The following is a 20,471-nucleotide window of genomic DNA, read 5'->3' as shown; positions in this document are numbered from 1 at the left end:
CTCGAAAGGCCGAATGGCCTACTCCTGCACCTATTTTCTATTGTCTATAGTTGATGCTGTATTTTCATTCAGTGTCTTTCAAAATTTGCCGAAGTTTCCAAAGTAAATATTGACGACAATGGAGTAGCACTTTATTGTTTGTGTTATGTAACAAAGTTATTGTTTGTGATATATAACAAATGAACTATTTACATATTTTCTAGTTGAGCTCATTCTGTTTTATATTATATCAATTACCATATTGGAACATGACAAAGAATTTCTCAATTTTTCTTTTTTAAAGATGAAGTAACTACAGACCTTGATTTAGAGTCTTACACCGAACCTGGTAAGTGGCAATATTACGGTGTTAACTGCATTTGAGTAAAGCTAGGAATGCAATTACTATATAACAGCTATACAGTAACATCTGCCATTCTCCACAAAAACTTTGTTTTTATTTGTTAAATCAACATAATCTGAGTGTGTAAATTTGTAAAATGCTTAAGTGGAACACAAAGCGTTAAAATCCAGTTTAGCATTAAAGTAACTTCAACAATGTTATTCATAGGATTATTCTTGCTGTCTCATATTTTGAACTAACAGAAATTTCTTATGCTATCCAATATTTCACATGGATGCTTGGTACATGTTTTAAATAACACCATTGTGTCTATGATATTTTTTAATCAGTTTTTTGCAAAGGTTCTGGAATGAAAACGGTTCCATATTTGTTCCAAATATATTTTAAACAACTTTTCAGGACATCATGATTCAACTGTTGTTAAAATTGGTAACCTCAGTCACGTGTAAAATATCAGTTAAATTATTCATATGTTATGTCTTAACTTTATTCTACAATTCGTTCAGAATATAGATTGTTACCCTCTCCTGTTCTTGCACTAACCTTGGTCATTCAAGAACCTAAGACTTCAAAACCACATTCGTGTCCAAACTCGACTATAAAGTGATGTGCAATGAATCCTTGAATTGACCGGTTAATAATATGTTAAAACGTTCTCTGCTTTTCCTCCTTGTAGTGAAACAGTGCCTGCTGTTTCAGACTTCCAATATTATTCCAACCTATATTTCAGGTTCAAGAGCTGGTAAGGCAGTAATGGAACCAAAATAAATAAAATCACCATTTCTGCAGTTCTTTTTCATCCAACAGTTCTTATTTGCCTCACCGATTCTGGCTCGTGCATTCCATTTTGTTTTGTATAATGTGTTCCAATGGTCATTATTTGGCAAGTTCAAGTCCCTCCTTTAGGGGTGCAAGAGGGAAGGTTTATTTTGCTTACTCATATCTTGTGTAGCAAAGTGATTAAATTATTGGACTGGTATCCAGATGCCTGATTTTTTTAGTTTAAATCTTAACATATTAGTTGGAAATTTTAATTGCAAAGAATTTAATAAAAATGTAAAAAAATTATATCAGAATGAAACTATCAGATTGTTGCAAAAGCCACCAGGTACACTTGTTCTCCAGGGAAAATTGTGTCCACATTCAGTCTGGTTTGTATTTGACTGTAAAGGAAATATCAGAATCAAGGCAAAGTACTTGTCTACTACTATGCATTCCAGAATACTATTTCCATATAATTGTAACTTATTGTACTATTTCGAGGTTTTGTCAGTGGGCATGGTTTCAACAATTTAATCAAAAGAAACAACAGACCGTGGTCAGGACTTGAATTCAGCCTTGACATGCATAAAATGTCAGGGCCGAGCCTAGGGACCAAAAGGGAGAGATGCACACTGCACAACAAGTAATGTGATGAGTAATTGAAATATAGGAGAGTTATATTTAAAGAAGGAATAAAATGCTCTGTGCATCAGCATAAAAATGTGAAAAAACTTGGATCATGTGGAGAATCAAGCAAGGTCCTCAAGTCACTACTTTGTACACAATTATTACAATTAATGAGCTGAGACTTAAGGACCTGTCCCACTTGCGTGTCCTTGGCACGCAAATTACGCTACGTCGTGGTCGCGTTGAACCGCGACAGTCCAGCGAAGGTCGCGCGCAATTTCATTCGACCGCACAGCCGTCTGGAGCGCGTGACGTCATTTGAAGATGGACACAAAGCTGGAGTAATGCAGCGGGACCGGCAGCATCTCTGGAGAGAAGGAATGGGTGATGTTTCATGTCGAGATTCTTGTTCAGTCTGAAAGAATGGTCTTGACCCGAAACATCACCCATTGCTTCTCTCCAGAGATGCTGCCGGTCCCACTGAGTTACTCCTGCATTCTGTGTCTATCTTCAATTTCTTGGCCCTGCTCTGGGAGCAGGGGTGGGGACGGATCCGGATCCACAACGGCCATGAACCCCAGGCCGAGTTCGGCGATCGTTTGCCTGCTTCTGCTGCTGTTGCAGGTGAGACGTTGAGTCGTGCCAGGGTCTTGGGCCTGTCCCACTTTGGCCGTCAGTTACTCGACAGGCCATTGGTGCACGCAGATTTTGTTCGCTCAAAAATTTCGGAGCCCCGCGCGACGTCGCGCACAACTACATACCCCTCTATGCTTCTCAGTGGGACCGGCACCGCACGACCATACGATGCCCATGCGCCTCAACGGGACCACGAGCTCGATTAATTTGCGTGCCAAGGACACGTAAGTGGGACAGGCCCTTAAGCAATGCTGATCATTACTAACAGCAAGAATTGAAAATATTTAACTGCTTTTCACTGAAAATCCAATTGGGCTTGAGTAAATGCAGTTCTGTTCAGAAGATTATACAAAGTATTAATTTGTCCCCAGTGCATCACTTGTTACCAGCTTTTAATAGTAAAACTAGACTTAGTGGGATCCGTTGGTTCCCATGTTCACACGGGAGGGCTGGTCTCCCAATGCAATATTCCACCTCTCCACCAATTCCAATATTGGTGGCCAGTGGTGGGGGGGGGGGCTTTCTAGAGCGCTAGTATGGGTGTTGTGGGCCGAAGGGACTGGTTTCCAGAGAGCTAGTATGGACATTGTGGGCCGAATGGATTCTTGGGCTGGCAGCTCAGACACTCGGGCCTGGTGGGCTGGCAGCTCAGTCACTCAGGCCTGGTGGGCTGGCAGCTCAGTCACTCAGGGATGGTGGGTTGGCAGTTCACTCACGGCTATTCCTTAAAATTCCATTTCAAGCAGAGTAAGGGCTAACAAATCATTTATTGCAAGTACATTGCAAACTCACAGTTCAGTTGATTCACAGATTAGAATGACAGTTGTGTCCTCTCCCTCGCGATCTTCCAGAGGGACTGAATCACGTCCAGGCAACCAGGGTTTTATAATCCTGCCCCCCCTGGAAGGGGCGTTACCTTCATCGTGGTGATTGACAGGCGATAGGACCAATCAGCTGATCTCCAGACTTTTTAAACACTCATAACTTTTTTATTTTTCATCGATCGGAAAAATCCTCGGGGCTGCCTCAGCGGAGGAGGACTGAGTAAGATGGCCAGAAAACCATAGCGATTTAGGGCCGCGTTTTATCTGAAATCCATATAATGCGCAGACAGGATGTGGTCAAGATGAGACTTTTAGTTATAGATTTTCTAAAATCAATATATAGCACAGACAGGAAGTGGTCAAGATTAGACTTTTAGTTTATAGAAGTTGGGATGTAATGTTAAAATTGTACAAGGCATTGGTGAGGCCAATTCTGGAGTATGGTGTACAACCTTTTTTGGTCGCCTAATTATAGGAAGGATGTCAACAAAATATAGAGAGTACAGAGGAGATTTACTAGAATGTTGCCTGGGTTTCAGCAACTAAGTTACAGAGAAAGGTTGAACAAGTTAGGGCTTTATTCTTTGGAGCGCAGAAGGTTAAGGGGGGACTTGATAGAGGTTTTTAAAATGATGAGGGGAATAGACAGAGTTGACGTGGAAAAGCTTTTCCCACTGAGAGTAGGGAAGATTCAAACAAGGGGACATGACTTGAGAATTAAGGGACTGAAGTTTAGGGGTAACATGAGGGGGAACTTCTTTACTCAGAGAGTGGTAGCTGTGTGGAATGAGCTTCCAGTGAAGGTGGTGGAGGCAGGTTCGTTTTTATCATTTAAAAATAAATTGGATAGTTATATGGATGGGAAGGGAATGGAGGGTTATGGTCAGAGCGCAGGTATATGGGACTAGGGGAGAATATGTGTTCGACACGGACTAGAAGGGTCGAGATGGCCTGTTTCCGTGCTGTAATTGTTATATGGTTAATATTACTACTCATCCACATTTGCTTTCAAAGGTCTTCCTGATTATTTGGTATTATTAAGTTTGAACTAGAAATTGATGCAATTTAAGTTTTGTTTGTAAAATGTTTATCAGGTTAACTCACTAATCAAAACATTATTACCTAAATGTTTTGAAACTACTTGAAGCAATAAGTTTGGAGTACAGCTCACCATTTATTCACTGCATGTTTATATAAACTGCTGCAGCGAATTGGCATCAATGATAAAATTAGTTATCATTTTTATGTTCAAATTACTTTAATAATTGTATAATACCACTAGAAGGCGTGATTTAAGGGAGTTAAGGAACCAAACCTAGTCTTGTATAATTTTACCTGCTACAGGTGACCAACTGAGCTCCATACTGAATACCATTCAGTCACAGCCTTTCCTCCCAGCTTCTAGCGTCTTTGGTCAAGCTGCAAAGCCCTCCTCTTCCCTTGTTCACAGCCCATTTGTGTTTGGACAACCCCTTTCTTTGCCGCAGTCTCAACCACAGCTTCTGAGTAAGTCTGTCTGTCTCACCTGCCTAACAAATTCCTTCCTCTTGCCTTACTGTTGTACTTTTGTACACCCTCTTCCTTCAGTAGTGTACCAAATTCATTTTGAATTTGCATATTTTGCAACATTCTGTTGCAGAGTAGTAACTTGTGCAGACTGGAATGCTCTCTACTATCTACCGAGTTTATTTTAAGATTTAATAAATAATTCGGTCCATTGAATTATAACTGAAAATGCCAAAATGTGTCAATTGCAAGAATTAGAAACGCAACGTTTTTGTTCTTTTGAAAGCATACAGCTGACTAAGTTTATACTTTATATCTTTTTTTAAATCTGCAAATAGTTCTGTAGCTCTGCTTGTTCTTGCTGCTTTGGCATTTCTATTACTGTATCTTTTGCTGCTTATCTGCCACTGTTTTCCTCTGTAGACGCTTCACGCAGCCTTGCTTCACGTGAGCTCTCATGCACAGGGCCTGGGTCAGGTGTCTGCTCTCTATCTCTGAAGTCAAAGGGTGGGTATTTTTAATATCTGGTTATGTGACTATTGAAACCCTGCAGAGGACAACAGTGCTGCTTTTGCTCATGTTTGTGCACTTTTATTGAATCTTATTTGCATATTGGAATTCAGAATTGGCTAGTACTGTACTTAATGTACTGACTCCTGCTAACACTTACCTTTTTTTTCCTTTAGTTTCTGTTGCCGAAAAATAATAATTTCACAAAGTTATAGAGATTCTTGAGGATGAAGTTTGAGATATAATTAATTTGGTGTATGTGAATAAAGCTCTTTTTTTTAAAGTCTTGGGTAAGCCAAAGGTGGTTCATTGAATATGCTATTATTATTGAAGGCATAAATATAATATTTTATATGGAATAATTTTATTTGATTAACATTGAAGAGATACCTGTCCTTTTTACCTTAAACGTAGGAAATAACTGTATTCTGTTTGCCTACCCACAGCTATTTGGTTATTTTAAGTGATGTTTTACAAAATGAGGACTGTGAAACTTAACCAGAGCTACATTATCTGTTTGTTTTCAAGGATCAACATGGAAAGACAGGAATGCTTGATGACATTTGCATTTTGGCTTTAAAAATATTTAATCTCTTAGTAAAATGCTTTGGGTAAAATTCAGAGAAAGTTTATTTGAAAAACTAAACTGGAAAAATCAATGGTGCAATATTCAAGTTACTTTTACCAGCTTTGCTTTCAGAGAAGCATGTTAGATATTTTTGTCCCATTTTAATATCATGAAAGGCATGTTTCATTTCAGTACATACCTAAACCATTTAGTGCTGTCCCATTTTTGAGAGTGGTCTAACATCAAAATGATTAAAAACATTTTTTTTTTAATTGTCAAATAAACAGACTTGAAAAAAAATTGGGATCAATACTTCTGCATTATTTGGTCAGAACAGCAGTTATCAATGCTGCAATTTAAAAGGTGTTCACACTGACATAAATTATCAGTTTGAAACAGGTTGTTATTGCAAATGAAACTATCTGCAAATTACATTTGTTGTTATAAATGCCATTACGGGAATTAATCCTATCTGACATGCATTAGGGTATGTAATGGAATAAGCTGGTCTTGTTCTAGAGATAATGTACTGAATATTTTTCCAAAATAATTTTCAGGTGATAAAGGAAACATTGTAGTATCTGGAAGACCCTCAACTCCTTCGGGAAACTATGATTTGTCCTTCAAACACAAAGCTGAAAATCGATTGCAAAAAATTGAAGGTCGGATCAGCAAGGCTGCAGTAGAACAAACAAAGGCAAAAAATGCAGAGAATTTGACTGCCAGTGAATCTCTAATGCTTAAATCTGATGCTGCTAAATTGAGGTCAGACTCTCATAGTAGATCTCTTTCCCCAAATCACAATACATTACAATTGGTAAAAACAGATGAGAAGACCACAGTTGGACCAAGAGCAGAGTCACCAACACCAGGTACACGGTCAGCATTGCCAAAGCAAAAGTTGTCTGGAAAAGGCAGCCCACCAAGTGCTAATTCTCAAAAGCCATACTCTCCACATGATAGAAACTTAACTCATAAAGTCAATACAGCCTCGAAAATTAGATTGGATCCACCAAGGGAAAGATCAAAGTCCGATTCATACACTTTGGACCCAGATACAGTTCGCAAGAAACGAGTTCCTCTAACTGAGAACCTGCGAGGGCGCTCAACTTCACCGAAACCAAAATTGCTGCCTAAGGAAGCTAAACCTACCACCAATGTGGAAAACAGGGTGCCATCCCCTCAGGTTGTGCAGGAAAATCTTCACAGTGAGATAGTTGCTATTTGTACATCTTGTACTCTGACAACAACCAGCAATTCAGATACGGTATCTGACCAAATCGTTGAAATTCTAAACCCTGAAGATTCTTCCCCAAAGGTCCATTTCAGTATTGGCAAAGCACCTCCCAAAGAAGAACAAGAAACTCGATCATCTCCTAAGATGAGTCGCAAGAGTACTAGTAGACACACAAGACCCAAGAAGGAGAAAATTGGAACTATATTAAAAGAAGAAAGTAATTCTTCTGTTGAGCCACCAAAGCGAGCAATGTCTCCTTCTGTTGCAGAATGCGCTCGGGCTGTGTTTGCTGCTTTCTTATGGCATGAAGGGATTGTCCACGATGCAATGGCATGCTCATCTTTCTTGAAGTTCAACCCTGATCTTAGTAAAGAACATGCACCAATGCGAAGCAGTCTTTACAACCAACCAGGGTTGGAAGAAAAAGAGACAAAGCTAAAGAACAGGCACTCGTTGGAAATATCATCAGCTCTAAATATGTTTAATATTTCTCCTCATGGTCCAGACATATCTAAAATGGGCAGTATTAATAAAAATAAAGTGCTCTCAATGCTCAAAGAACCTCCTTTGCCTGAGAAAAATGAAGATGGAAAGGTAGATGGGAAGGTAGATTCAACAACCTATGAATCTTCAAATCATTATTCTGTGAAGAGTAAGTCCCCATTGCCACTTACTTTGCAGCATCTGGTTGCCTTTTGGGACGATATTTCAATGGCAACCATAAAAGCAGCCACACAGAACATGATATTTCCTAGTCCTGGTTCAAGTGCTATATTGAAGAAAAAAGAGAATGAGAAAGATAACAAAAAGGGCAAAAAAGAAAAGAAGAAGAAAGACAAAGCAGAAGCAAGACCACGAGGAAATCTATTTGGAGAAATGGCACAGCTTGCAATGGGAGGCCCTGAGAAAGATACTATATGTGAATTGTGTGGTGAATCTCATCAGTATCCTGTAACATATCACATGAGACAAGTTCATCCAGGTAACTAAATTACTTGTTAATCCAGTCTCTAAAAGGTCTCTAATTATCCTTAGAGAAAATATGTTTTTATTCTTATTATTTAGATCATTTAATTTTGATTTTCTACTTCTGTTTGAAATGCAGCACTAAATCCACACACTTTATATAAAGCAGCATACTATATTGATCTACTAAATGAGTGCTTGACAACAAGTTTCAAGACTAGTTCAGTCATAATGCAAAGTGTTTGATCCTTAAAGCTGTGGAATAGGATGTTTGAACTGCTCATAAATTCTGTGGGTGGTCTTAGTATTACTTCAGTTGGTATTATTTCTCGTCTACCACTAGTCATACAGCATGGCGCTTTGACTAACTTGCTCATTAGCCTCACCTGCCTGCATTTGGCACATATCTCTCTAAACCTATCCGATCCATATACCTGTCTAAATGTTTGCTAAATATTGTGATAGTCTTAAACATTGTGACATAATAACTCATGCAATGAGTAATGGGTCATTGAAACTTCAGTATTAAACCTTACCCAAGCAATGTGAGGATTAGGCTGGTTGTGCCAACATTGGGCTACACAGCTCCCATTGTGTTCCCTTTTCAGGTGCTCAAACCCACTCTCACAAAAGAAAGGATTGGTATAGTGATTTAAATTTAAGAGTGAATGATAAAGCTGAGAGATTCAGGCAACTAACAATCTCCATAACTTCTTCCCTCAATGAAATGAAGACTTTTTGCACGCCTTTTGACCCAGAAACAAAATGTCATATTCCTTGCCCCTAAAGTGATCATTCAGCCACCATCAACCTTTGCTTTTATGCCCTAGATTTGATATTCTCTTAATCCTGGCCCCAATCTCTTCCTGTTCTTCCCACGAGTTTAGTTTAGTGATACAGCGCGCAAACAGGCCCTTTGGCCCACCGAGTCTGCACTGACCAGCGATCCCCGCACACTAACACTGTCCTACACACATTAGGGACAATTTACAATTATACCAAGCCAATTAACATAGAAACATAGAAATTAGGTGCAGGAGTAGGCCATTCGCCCCTTCGAGCCTGCACCGCCATTCAATATGATCATGGCTGATCATCCAACTCAGTATCCTGCACCTGCCTTCTCTCCATACCCTCTGATCCCCTTAGCTACAAGGGCCACATCTAACTCCCTCTTAAATATAGCCAATGAACTGGCCTCGACTACCCTCTGTGGCAGAGAGTTCCAGAGATTCACCACTCTCTGTGTGAAAAAAGTTCTTCTCATCTCGGTTTTTAAAGGATTTCCCCCTTATCCTTAAGCTGTGACCCCTTGTCCTGGACTTCCCCAACATCGGGAGCAATCTTCCTGCATCTAGCCTGTCCAACCCCTTAAGAATTTTGTAAGTTTCTATAAGATCCCCTCTCAATCTCCTAAATTCTAGAGAGTATAAACCAAGTCTATCCAGTCTTTCTTCATAAGACAGTCCTGACATCCCAGGAATCAGTCTGGTGAACCTTCTCTGCACTCCCTCAATGGCAATAATGTCCTTCCTCAGATTTGGAGACCAAAACTGTACGCAATACTCCAGGTGTGGTCTCACCAAGACCCTGTACAATTGCAGTAGAACCTCCCTGCTCCTATACTCAAATCCTTTTGCTATGAAAGCTAACATACCATTTGCTTTCTTCACTGCCTGCTGCACCTGCATGCCTACTTTCAATGACTGGTGTACCATGACACCCAGGTCTCGCTGCATCTCCCCTTTTCCTAGTCGGCCACCATTTAGATAATAGTCTGCTTTCCTGTTTTTGCCACCAAAATGGATAACCTCACATTTATCCACATTATGCTGCATCTGCCAAACATTTGCCCACTCACCCAGCCTATCCAAGTCACCTTGCAGTCTCCTAGCATCCTCCTCACAGCTAACACTGCCCCCCAGCTTAATGTCATCCGCAAACTTGGAGATATTGCCTTCAATTCCCTCATCCAGATCATTAATATATATTGTAAATAGCTGGGGTCCCAGCACTGAGCCTTGCGGTACCCCACTAGTCACTGCCTGCCATTGTGAAAAGGACCCGTTTACTCCTACTCTTTGCTTCCTGTTTGCCAGCCAGTTCTCTATCCACATCAATACTGAACCCCCAATGCCGTGTGCTTTAAGTTTGTATACTAATCTCTTATGTGCCTCAATTAACCTACAAACCTGCATGTCTTTGGAGTGTGGGAAGAAACTAGAGGTCTCTGCGAAAACCCATGCAGGTCAGGGGAAGATCGTACAAATTCTAGTGCTGTGCCACGGTGCTGCATGTCAGTCTGGGTCACATTACTTGTTCTGCAGTCACGCTGGACATAGGGGAACAATTAACTAATAAAACCTCAGTATTGTGATAGGATTTTCTATCCCTATCTTTGCCCGGGTACCATTATTATCGGGGACTGGGTGGCTTACATAAGACAAGGGGGCTTCAAGCCTAACCATTTCTTCACTTCATACAAGCCTGGACATTCACTGGATGGAAGGAGGCCATTCAGCCACAGAGACAGTTAGCCGCAAGAGCTATTTATGCAAATCTAATCCACTATTTTGTTCTGTGCTCTTGTACTTGTGTCACTTCAAGAGCTCAACCATTTACATTTTAAGTAGGATAAGGAGTTCTACATCCACAATTTTCGCTGGTAAATTACAGATGCCCATTTCTCCTCAGATTAAAAGCTATGTTCTTCAGCTCTCCTGTCGTCTACCAATGACCATATATCCTGGTTATTGGCCTCATTGCTAATTGCCCTTCTTATATGGGGAATCTTTTTAAAAAAAAAACTCAGTTGTACCTACACTCCTCCTATGCTCAAGATACATCAGCCTGGCTATTCTTTCCTTGGCACTAAAAATTTTCAGCTCTTGCACGAGCTCTGTTGATGCACTTTTGAATAGAAATCCAGAGAATCAATCATTGTTGACTCCACCCATTTTGTTTGTAAATTAAATGAGCCACTTGCGATCACCTGATATCAGTTAATTTTTTTTTTCTGAAATCTGCCATTAAAATTTTTTTAGTATGGAATTTCCCTTTAATTTGATTATACTTTGATTAGCAAAATTCATCATCTTCTTGTTTCATCTACAAGACATTTTATCTTGATAAAGGTTGTGGTCGCTATGCTGGAGGACAGGGCTATAATAGCATTGGCCATTTCTGTGGTGGATGGGCGGGGAACTGTGGCGATGGTGGTGTTGGAGGAAGCACCTGGTATCTGGTATGTGACCGTTGCAGGGAAAAATATCTCCGTGAAAAACAGGCTGCAGCTCGTGAAAAGGTGTGTATTCTATGACGGAATTGGTCTCTATTTTGACCAACACATTATGAAAATTATTTTATCAAGCAACTTTGCATTGTACAACTGAAGTCCTGCACACAGTTGTAAGAACTTTTGTACTTGGCACACTTGTCTGCTGCATGATTGTGATTTCAACATTTATGGAAGAGACTGGTTAAAGATTTTTTTAATTTGTTGGCTATAATTTTATTTTCACCCCCTCTCTTGTTATGGCCAGTGATTTGTCATTGGGAGAAAGGTTTTGAATGGTCCAATTAGGAGGAAGTTCAAGTGTAGTAAAATTGAGTCATGCAACCTATTTCCTGGTGGTACCAAAAGTTTTCTATGCACATGTAAGGAACTGCTGATGCTGGTTTACAAAAATGACACAAAGTGCTGGAGTAACTCATTGGGTCAGGCAACATCTCTGGAGAACATCGATAGGTGATGTTTCAGATCAGGACTCTTCTTCAGACCCGACCCTAAACATCACCTATCCATGTTCTCCAGAGATGCTGCCTGACCCGCTGAGTTACTCTCGCATTTATGTTTTCATATGCATATCTGATGATTGTTGATTGGACCGCTCAAATATACACCCTTTACCAACCCATTCACAGACAAGTACTAAGAGCTCTTAGGCTGTGGGTCGAGGAGCTTTATTCTGCAGTTTTGTGACCCAAGTCACCAAACTACATGAAATTTTCACATATTGTGTAAAAAAATCTATATAAATCACCCCTGAAACTCGATATGAAGAAGACTTGCACATTTTTATTAAATTAGAGAAAAAACGGAAAAATGTCGGGAATTTTTGAATCCAATCAAAGCACATTTAACATTGAGTTGTCTGCCAGTTGGCCAATCACGCGCTTTGTTTCAGGCTAGCACACAAAATGGCTGAGGGGGCTTCACAGATGCCTGTTTTACTGGAGATTCCGATGTGTTGTTCTGTGTAATAAATGTCGTGGAAACTTGCAGCAGGTTAATTGTATTTAGTGGGAAAAGCATTAAAAAGGCTGAAGAAAGTGCTGCGAAGTGGATTAAAGTGCAAGAAAGCCTTCAAAGTCCCTGCTGAGGTCCTGGAACACAAAGAAGGCCCCCATGAATCAACTAACTGAAAGGTAAGACTAAAGTCTGAATTTATGAAAATCTATCTGTATGGACTTTACTTAAATTAATTGCACCATTTATAATGTGAATAAATTCATTCATTAATTATTCATTCCTTATTCATTTATTCATTCCTTATTCATTCATTCACTCACTCACTTACTCACTTAGAGTAATAAGTCTTTAACAACTAATCTCGGAGCTGCCTGCGAAAATTTACTGGGAAAAAGTGCTCCGACCGCGGGACCTAGGTAAATAGCGATCGATCTCCCTCCGTTTAGCTCTGAAAACGACCGCTACAGACTATGTACAGCCTCCCCTCCCCCCCCCCGCCCGCCCACGGAGATGATCCGCGATCACGAATCGGCCGCTTATTAATTGAGACCGCGGCTTCACTTTACCGCGAGTACCTATGTCCCGCGATCGGAGCACTTTTTCCTGGTAAGTTTTCGCAGGCAGCTCCGAGATTATTTGTTAAAGACTTATTACTCTACTACCAGCTAGCATTAGTGACAATGTTTAATTGACTATGTTATAGTTTAGGCCCTCAATTTCATGAATGAATGAATGAATGTATGAATGAGTAAGTGAGTAAGTGAATGAATAAGGAATGAATAATGAATGAATGAATTTATTCACATTATAAAATGGTGCAATTAAATTAATTAAAGTCCATACAGATAGATTTTCATAAATTCAGACTTTAGTCTTACCTTTCAGTTAGTTGATTCATGGGGGCCTTCTTTGTGTTCCAGCACATCAGCAGGGACTTTGAAGGCTTTCTTGCACTTTAATCCACTTCGCAGCACTTTCTTCAGCCTTTTTAATGCTTTTCCCACTAAATACAATTAACCTGCTGCAAGTTTCCACGACATTTATTACACAGAACAACACATCGGAATCTCCAGTAAAACAGGCATCCGTGAAGCCCCCTCAGCCATTTTGTGTGCTACCCTGAAACAAAGCGCGTGATTGGCCAACTGGCAGCCAACTCAATGTTAAATGTGCTTTGATTGGACTAAAAAACTCCTGACATTTTTTCGGTTTTTCTCTAATTTAATAAAAATGTGCAAGTCTTCTTCATATCGAGTTTCAGGGGTGATTTATATAGATTTCTTTTACACAATATGTGAAAATCTCATGTAGTTTGGTGACTTGGGTCACAAAATCCTATTTCTAGTCACATTTTTGATGCTCGGCCCACAGCCTATCTCGGAGGCAGTGAAGAAGACATATGAGTATTATTTTGGCTGAATGAAGCTTTCGGGCCTTATGCTGTGTCCCACTGCTATATTCTTTGTTACTAATTTTTAGGGAACAGTAATGATACTACTTTTTTATGTGAGGGCTTGATTTTTTTGTTCAATTTTATAATTTGGTGAAAAATAATGATCAAATTAGTGTGGTGTTTTTACCTTTTCAGGTTAAACAAGCCAGAAAAAAGCCTGTGCAGGTGAAGACTCCACGGGCATTGCCCTCCATGGAAGCGCATCAAGTGATTAAAGCCAACTCCATGTTCTTGCTCTCATTGAGTAGTGCAGCAGAACCAAATATCCTCTGTTACCATGCCCCAAGGCCCTTCCATCCACATCTTCCAAGTTTGAAGGAAGCCATTTCTGATGAGCTCCCCAACAAATATCCATGCCTATATCTACAGACACTTGCCAGGTACAGTATGAGATTTGCTCAAAACTGATAAGGGATCTTTCTCAAAAACTGGTAACATTGCAAGATGACATACTGTTGTACAAATGCATTTTAATTAAACACTATGTCTATGAAACAAAACAACTTTACTTGAGCACCAGCACAGATTAATTGGTTCACCTGTATTTGTCATGCTCGACAGCTTGTATATTCACACATAATAAATAAGCTAATATAATTCAATTGTAAGATGAAATTAAAAGATTTTGTGGGGAAGGGGCACTCAACAGCAGGCAACATGAAACGGTTGATATTTTAGGTCAATGGTCTTTCATCGGTTCTTGGCGCACTGATTGCTATTTTGAATCAATCAATCAATGTCATCTTTTTAATGGATTAATTTTGTGTCTGTTGTGTATATTCTTCCCAGCCAATATAATCTAGTTGTAATTTGCACTCGTTCTCAATGGGGTTAGTATGCAAAGATATTTGAGTAGGTGTTAAAATATGAAACATATTTTGTTTTGCTAATACAATTCAACTTGGATTCACAATTGTAAACTTTGCCAAATAGACAACATTCAGAAAACTTTGCTAGCTACCATGACGATCATCTTTTCCAAGATGAAATGAAATACCTTCGTTCCACTTCTGTACCGGCACCATACATTTCTGTCACACCAGACGCTTGTCCTCATGTCTTTGATGAGCCTGAAACTAATTTGAAATCAATGCCTCCCAGGTACGTCCAAAACAAAATTTGTTAACTCATAACATTTGATTAAATGTCACAGCCTGAATGCCCTTGCTTTCTTCAGTTGTTTTAATGGTGCATTTCATCCACCTTTATAGTCTTGAAACAAGTCCTATAATGGAAAATGATACAGCAAAACGCAGCGTCTTCCAACGATCATACTCTGTTGTTGCATCAGAATACGACAAACAACACACAACGTCACCTGCCAGGGTGAAAGCTATTCCCAGGCGCAGAGTTAACAGTGGTGATGCAGGTCAGGCAATTCTGAAGCTACTAAAATAATGCATAAACGATTTTAATTTATTTTGTCTCAAAGGTGCATTAAAAAAATGTGTTCAACTATATAATGGTTATTAGCATCTTAGTGACAAACTAACATGCATAATCTAAATATTTTTTATTAGCACCTTGGTGACAAACTAACATGAATAATCTAAAGATTATGTATTGCCCCTGATTTTGTTGTCAACAAAATGGTACATCTAATATAAGATAGTTTTTTTGTGTGCAAGGCACAGGGAGTGACTGCCCATCATCTAACGTAACATTGAATTAAAGAGCCATTACAAGCTAAACATGCCACAGAAAATTAAGCTGTGCCCGGTCCAATTTAAGTATACTTTTAACCCTGTGACATGTGTTAATTATGGTTACTGTTTCACAGGAGTATATGTTAAAAATTGCATTCATTTATATTTTATTTGTTGAAGATTTGTATTTTATTTCTCTTTCTCTCTCAGGCATGAATCACACTTTCCTCTGTACCTGTTCTGACACATTAATTATTCTAAAATGCTATTTAATTTGACTTTTTCAATCTGATTGGTTAGGTGATATCAAGTAGCTTTCCCTGTTCATTCTGATCCTTGATACCCTGCAGTGAGTCCATCAGCTACACTACTGATAATGTGTCCTGTGCCCAACTGTCCTGAAGGTTACCCAGGCCAAGATATACGTATCTCCCCCCCGCCCCCCACCGATGTTGAGCGTCTACCACTCTCAACAATCAACGAATGTCGTGAAATGTTCCCCACCTATTGGCACAAGGGACGTCTTAACATCTTGTCCTGTGTATTTGATTCTGATAATCTGGACTCGTCCAGTGACTGCTGTGAAAGGACAGCTGACAACATGGGAAAGTCCACGTGACAGCTTGGAGAGACAGCTGACAGGAGGGAACAGACCCCACTGGGGCCGTCATGGGCTAGCTACCCATGACAGCAGTCCCCAACGCTGTTTCAGTTAGTTGGAGACGCCCGCTAAATGCTAATAAGAGTAAATTAAAGAAAATACCCCTAGAGCCTGCGAGAGCGGGGGCGCAAGATGGCTCACCGCTTGATAACACGGTTACAGACCCAGGAACGGAAACGACTATGGACAAGGAGAGCATGGCACATGAGACATCCACAACAGCTGCGGGACACAAACTTCAGGTGTGCATTTGTAGTTGGGAGAAAATAACATCAGTGAAGGGCTTGAAGATCCACCAAGGGAAGAAAAAGTGCTTGAGGGAACAGAGACATGGGCCTCGCATTGACCAGTACTTCTTACAAAGCAACCGGTCAAATCAGTCGAGTGAAGCACAGCGACGGGACTCAAACCAAAGTTCGCAGAGCATCAGCACCCATGTCACTGAAGAGGGTGATACAAGCACAGAAATGCCGGTGGAGGAGCCCACGCAACAACTACAAAGACCTCCATTGGAGGGTAAGATCAAAGGGCACAAACCTGGAGTGAAATGGCCCAAAGCTGTTGAAAAGAAAGAGTGGGAGACGGTCAACAGTGACCTTATACATATCTTGGAGCAACAAGCGGGCACAGCAGTGGAAAAGCTTGAAAGGATGGGCAACACAATCTACATCTACGGAGAAGAACGGTTTGGGGTGAGTAAAGGGAGAGGTGGAAAGAAATTACCAACACCAATCAAGTCCAGGAGGCAGCAGGAGATCGAGAGGCTAATCAGACAGTTGAAAAAGAAATGGAAATAAGCAACTGGCGCAGAGAGAGAAGGTCTTATGCTACTCCAAGAGGATATCAAGAGCCGATTGGCAACCTTGCGAAAAGCAGAGAACTTGAGGAAACTTCGCAAGAAGAAAGGACACACAAGAACACGGTTCTTTCAAGTTCAAGATCCTTTCAAGTTTATCAAAGACCTCTTCGCAAAGGAAAAAAGTGGAACTTTGAAAACATCAAAACGGATATTGGAGGAACACCTGGAAAAGGCCCACCAAGACACGAAAAGGCATGAGCGGTTAGTCATCCCACATGACATCCCGCCTATTCAACCACCTGAATTCAATCTGGACACCAGCCCTCTGAGATGGAAAGAGGTAGAGAACACTGGCCGGCGAGCAAGAGCAGCATCAGCTCCGGGGCCAAACGGAGTACCATACAAGCTCTACAAGAACGCCCCGGATGTGTTACGCTTTCTATGGAAGCTCATGAGGGTGGTGTGGAAGAAGCAAACAATGCCTAAGACGTGGCGAAGGGCCGGCGGCATGCTAATACCTAAAGAAAAGGATGCGTCAGACATCAGCCAATTCCGGCCAATATGTCTCATCAACGTCGAGAGAAAAATCTTTTTCAGCATTGTATCACAAAGGCTGTCCACCTATCTGGTAACAAACAAGTACATTGATACATCTGTACAGAAATCAGGAATTCCAGGATTTTCGGGCTGCTTGGAGCATACAAGCATGATCTGGCACCAGATCCAAGCAGCTAAGAAGGAGAAGAGAGACCTACATGTGATCTTCCTCGATCTGGCCAATGCATTTGGTTCAGTTCCCCATGAACTCCTTTGGGAATCTTTTGCCTTTTTCCATGTACCAGAGCTCATCACCACACTGGTCAAGAGCTATTTCCAAGACCTGATGATGTGTCCTGTGCCCAACTGTCCTGAAGGTTACCCAGGCCAAGATATACGTATCCCGCCCCCCACCGATGTTGAGCGTCTACCACTCTCAACAATCAACGAATGTCGTGAAATGCTCCCCACCTATTGGCACAAGGGACTTCTTAACATCTTGTCCTGTGTATTTGATTCCGAAACATGATGGAGGTTAAAGGGATAGGATGAATTTAACTAATTGCTGATAGTGTTTCTTGATCAGAAACTACAAAATTCTGGACCACATAGAAACATAGAAATTAGGTGCAGGAGTAGGCCATTCGGCCCTTCGAGCCTGCTCCGCCATTCAATATGATCATGGCTGATCATCCAACTCAGTATCCCGTACCTGCCTTCTCTCCATACCCTCTGATCCCCTTAGCCACAAGGGCCACATCTAACTCCCTCTTAAATATAGCCAATGAACTGGCCTCAACTACCCTCTGTGGCAGAGAGTTCCAGAGATTCACCACTCTCTGTGTGAAAAAGGTTCTTCACATCTCGGTTTTAAAGGATTTCCTCCTTATCCTTAAGCTGTGACCCCTTGCCCTGGACTTCCCCAACATCGGGAGCAATCTTCCTGCATCTAGCCTGTCCAACCCCTTAAGAATTTTGTAAGTAATGGAGGATTTTTGTGAGAGGAATGTGCTCTATTAGTCAGTAGTTTGATTGAGATTCTCAAGTCTGAAATGGTGAAAGGACCAGCATTTATTGGTGTACAATTCAGCTTGTACATGTAAATATCAATTGTAGTATGCAAACTGCCCATGTGCTAAAGATTTGTCATTGCCAAGTTAGGCTGGTGGATTTCCTTGCTGTTATATTGATGTAACCAGTTAATTTGGCAACTTTCCACTTTATTTTAAGCACCAAAGACCAGTCCCAAGTGTTTCTTTCTATTGTAAGCATTCACCCTTGAATTTAAATAAAAACTCAACACCTTGTCTTGCTATTTCCTCTATCCAGTCTTGAGGCTTCGAAGCTTAAACTTGATTTCATTTAATTACTGTTTCCTTAGTTACTCTCTATTTTTACTCAGTTTAGACTCTCATTAAAGTCTTTTTCTTAAATTAAGGAGAAGGCTATGATGATTTTGAATGTGCTCCTTATGTATTTCATTTTTCAACATATCTTTAAAATGCTATGATTCTGTACATATTATTAATCTTTGCAAAATATGTTTGGAAGCATTCAATCATTTTTTTCTGGGCTGTGTATAAATTGCAGAGTTCTGCTGAGAGATTAACTGCCAGAAAAGAATGATGGTACAAGGCAAAAAAGGGTTAGGTAATTGGGCATAATCGAAAAAATGGTTTGAAAAAATGTTGGAACTGGAAAGGTGACTAATATTTTAGACTAAGTCTGAAAGGCTGTTGTGTGTCTTAGTGATGCTCCTTAAGCTTGGATTGCTTGTGGATCATTGAGAGAAATTAGATGCAGGATAGAAACAAAGAAAAATAGGTGCAGGAGTAGGCCATTCGAGTCAGCACCGCCATTCAATATGATCATGGCTGATCATCTAAAATCAGTACCCCGTTCCTGCTTTTCCCCCATATCCCTTGATTCATTAGCCCTCTCTTGAAAACATCCAGTGAATTGGCCTCCACTACATTCTGTGGCAGAGAATTCCACAGATTCACAACTCTCTGGGTGAAGAAGTTTTTCGTCATCTCAGTCCTAAATGGCCTACCTCTTATTCTTAAACTGTGACCCCTGGTTCTGAACTCCCCTAGCATCGGGAAGAATTTTCCTGCATCTAGCCTGTCCAATCCTTTCCAAGCCCAGTCGAACCATTCTTTCATCATTTGTCAGTCCCGCCAGCCCAGGCATTAACCTGGTGAACCTACGCTGTACTCCCTCAATAGCAATAATGCCCTTCCTCAAATTAGGAGACCAAAATTGCACACAATACTCCAGGTGCGGTCTCACCAGGGCCCTATACAACTCCAGTAGGACCTCTTTGCTCCTAAAATTAAATCCTCTCGCAATGAAGTCCAACATGCCATTCGCTTTCTTCGCTGCCTGCTGTACCTGAATGCTTGCATTCAGTGACCAATGTACAAGGACACCCAGGTCTCGTTGCACCTCCCCTTTATGCCTAATCTGACATCATTCAGATAATAATCTGCCTTCCTGTTCTTGCCACCAAAATGGATAACCTCACATTTATCCACATTATACTGCTTCTGCCATGTATCTGCCCACTCACCCAACCTATCCAAGTCACCCTGCAACCTCATAGCATCCTCATTGCAGCTCACAACTCCCTGAGTACTCTGGGATGCAGACCATCAGGCCCTGGGGATTTATCTGCCTTGAGTCCCAACAGTTTGCCTAGCACCATTTCCTGACTAATGTGAATTCTCTTCAGTTCCTCCCTCCCACTAGATCCTCAATCCCCAAGTATTTCTTGGAGATTGTTTGTGTTTTCCTTAGTGAAGACAAAGTACTCGTTTAACAATTCTGCCATTTCCTTGTTATATATATTCACCTGTCTCTGATTGTAAGAGACCTACATTTGTCTTCACTAATCGTTACCTTTATATATATCTAAAAAGACTTTAGAGTCAGTTTTTATATTCACTGCAAGCTTTCATTCATGCTCTTTTTTTTCCCCCTCTTAATTAACCCCTTTGTCCTCCTCCGTTGATTTCTAAATTTCTAAATTTCTTCCAGTCTGCTGGTTCCTCTGGCCAATTTATGTCTTTTCCTTGGATTTAACACTATCCTTGATTTCCCTTGTTAGCCACGGTTGAGCTGCCTTCCTCATTTTATTTTTTC

General features: G+C 40.6%; 1 protein-coding gene across 21 annotated transcripts in view; it reads left to right on the top strand.

Annotated features, from left to right (window-relative positions):
- mycbp2 (MYC binding protein 2) overlaps positions 1–20,471 on the top strand; it is a 217,821-nt gene that overhangs the window by 159,111 nt on the left and 38,239 nt on the right. For 16 of the 21 annotated variants that reach the window (XM_055636757.1, XM_055636765.1, XM_055636751.1 and 13 more), the window contains 8 exons: positions 284–328; positions 4,537–4,698; positions 5,122–5,205; positions 6,334–7,995; positions 11,114–11,283; positions 13,820–14,064; positions 14,618–14,785; positions 14,896–15,053. In XM_055636757.1, coding sequence (XP_055492732.1) covers positions 284–328; positions 4,537–4,698; positions 5,122–5,205; positions 6,334–7,995; positions 11,114–11,283; positions 13,820–14,064; positions 14,618–14,785; positions 14,896–15,053 — 2,694 coding nt within the window. The remainder of the gene's footprint in view (positions 1–283; positions 329–4,536; positions 4,699–5,121; positions 5,206–6,333; positions 7,996–11,113; positions 11,284–13,819; positions 14,065–14,617; positions 14,786–14,895; positions 15,054–20,471) is intronic. The other 5 variants (XM_055636753.1, XM_055636752.1, XM_055636764.1 and 2 more) reach the window with 2 other exon arrangements.

Source organism: Leucoraja erinacea, chromosome 6, assembly GCF_028641065.1.
Source record: "Leucoraja erinacea ecotype New England chromosome 6, Leri_hhj_1, whole genome shotgun sequence".
Classification (NCBI taxonomy): Eukaryota; Metazoa; Chordata; class Chondrichthyes; order Rajiformes; family Rajidae; genus Leucoraja; species Leucoraja erinaceus.
This window is presented reverse-complemented; position numbering and strand designations above follow the sequence as displayed.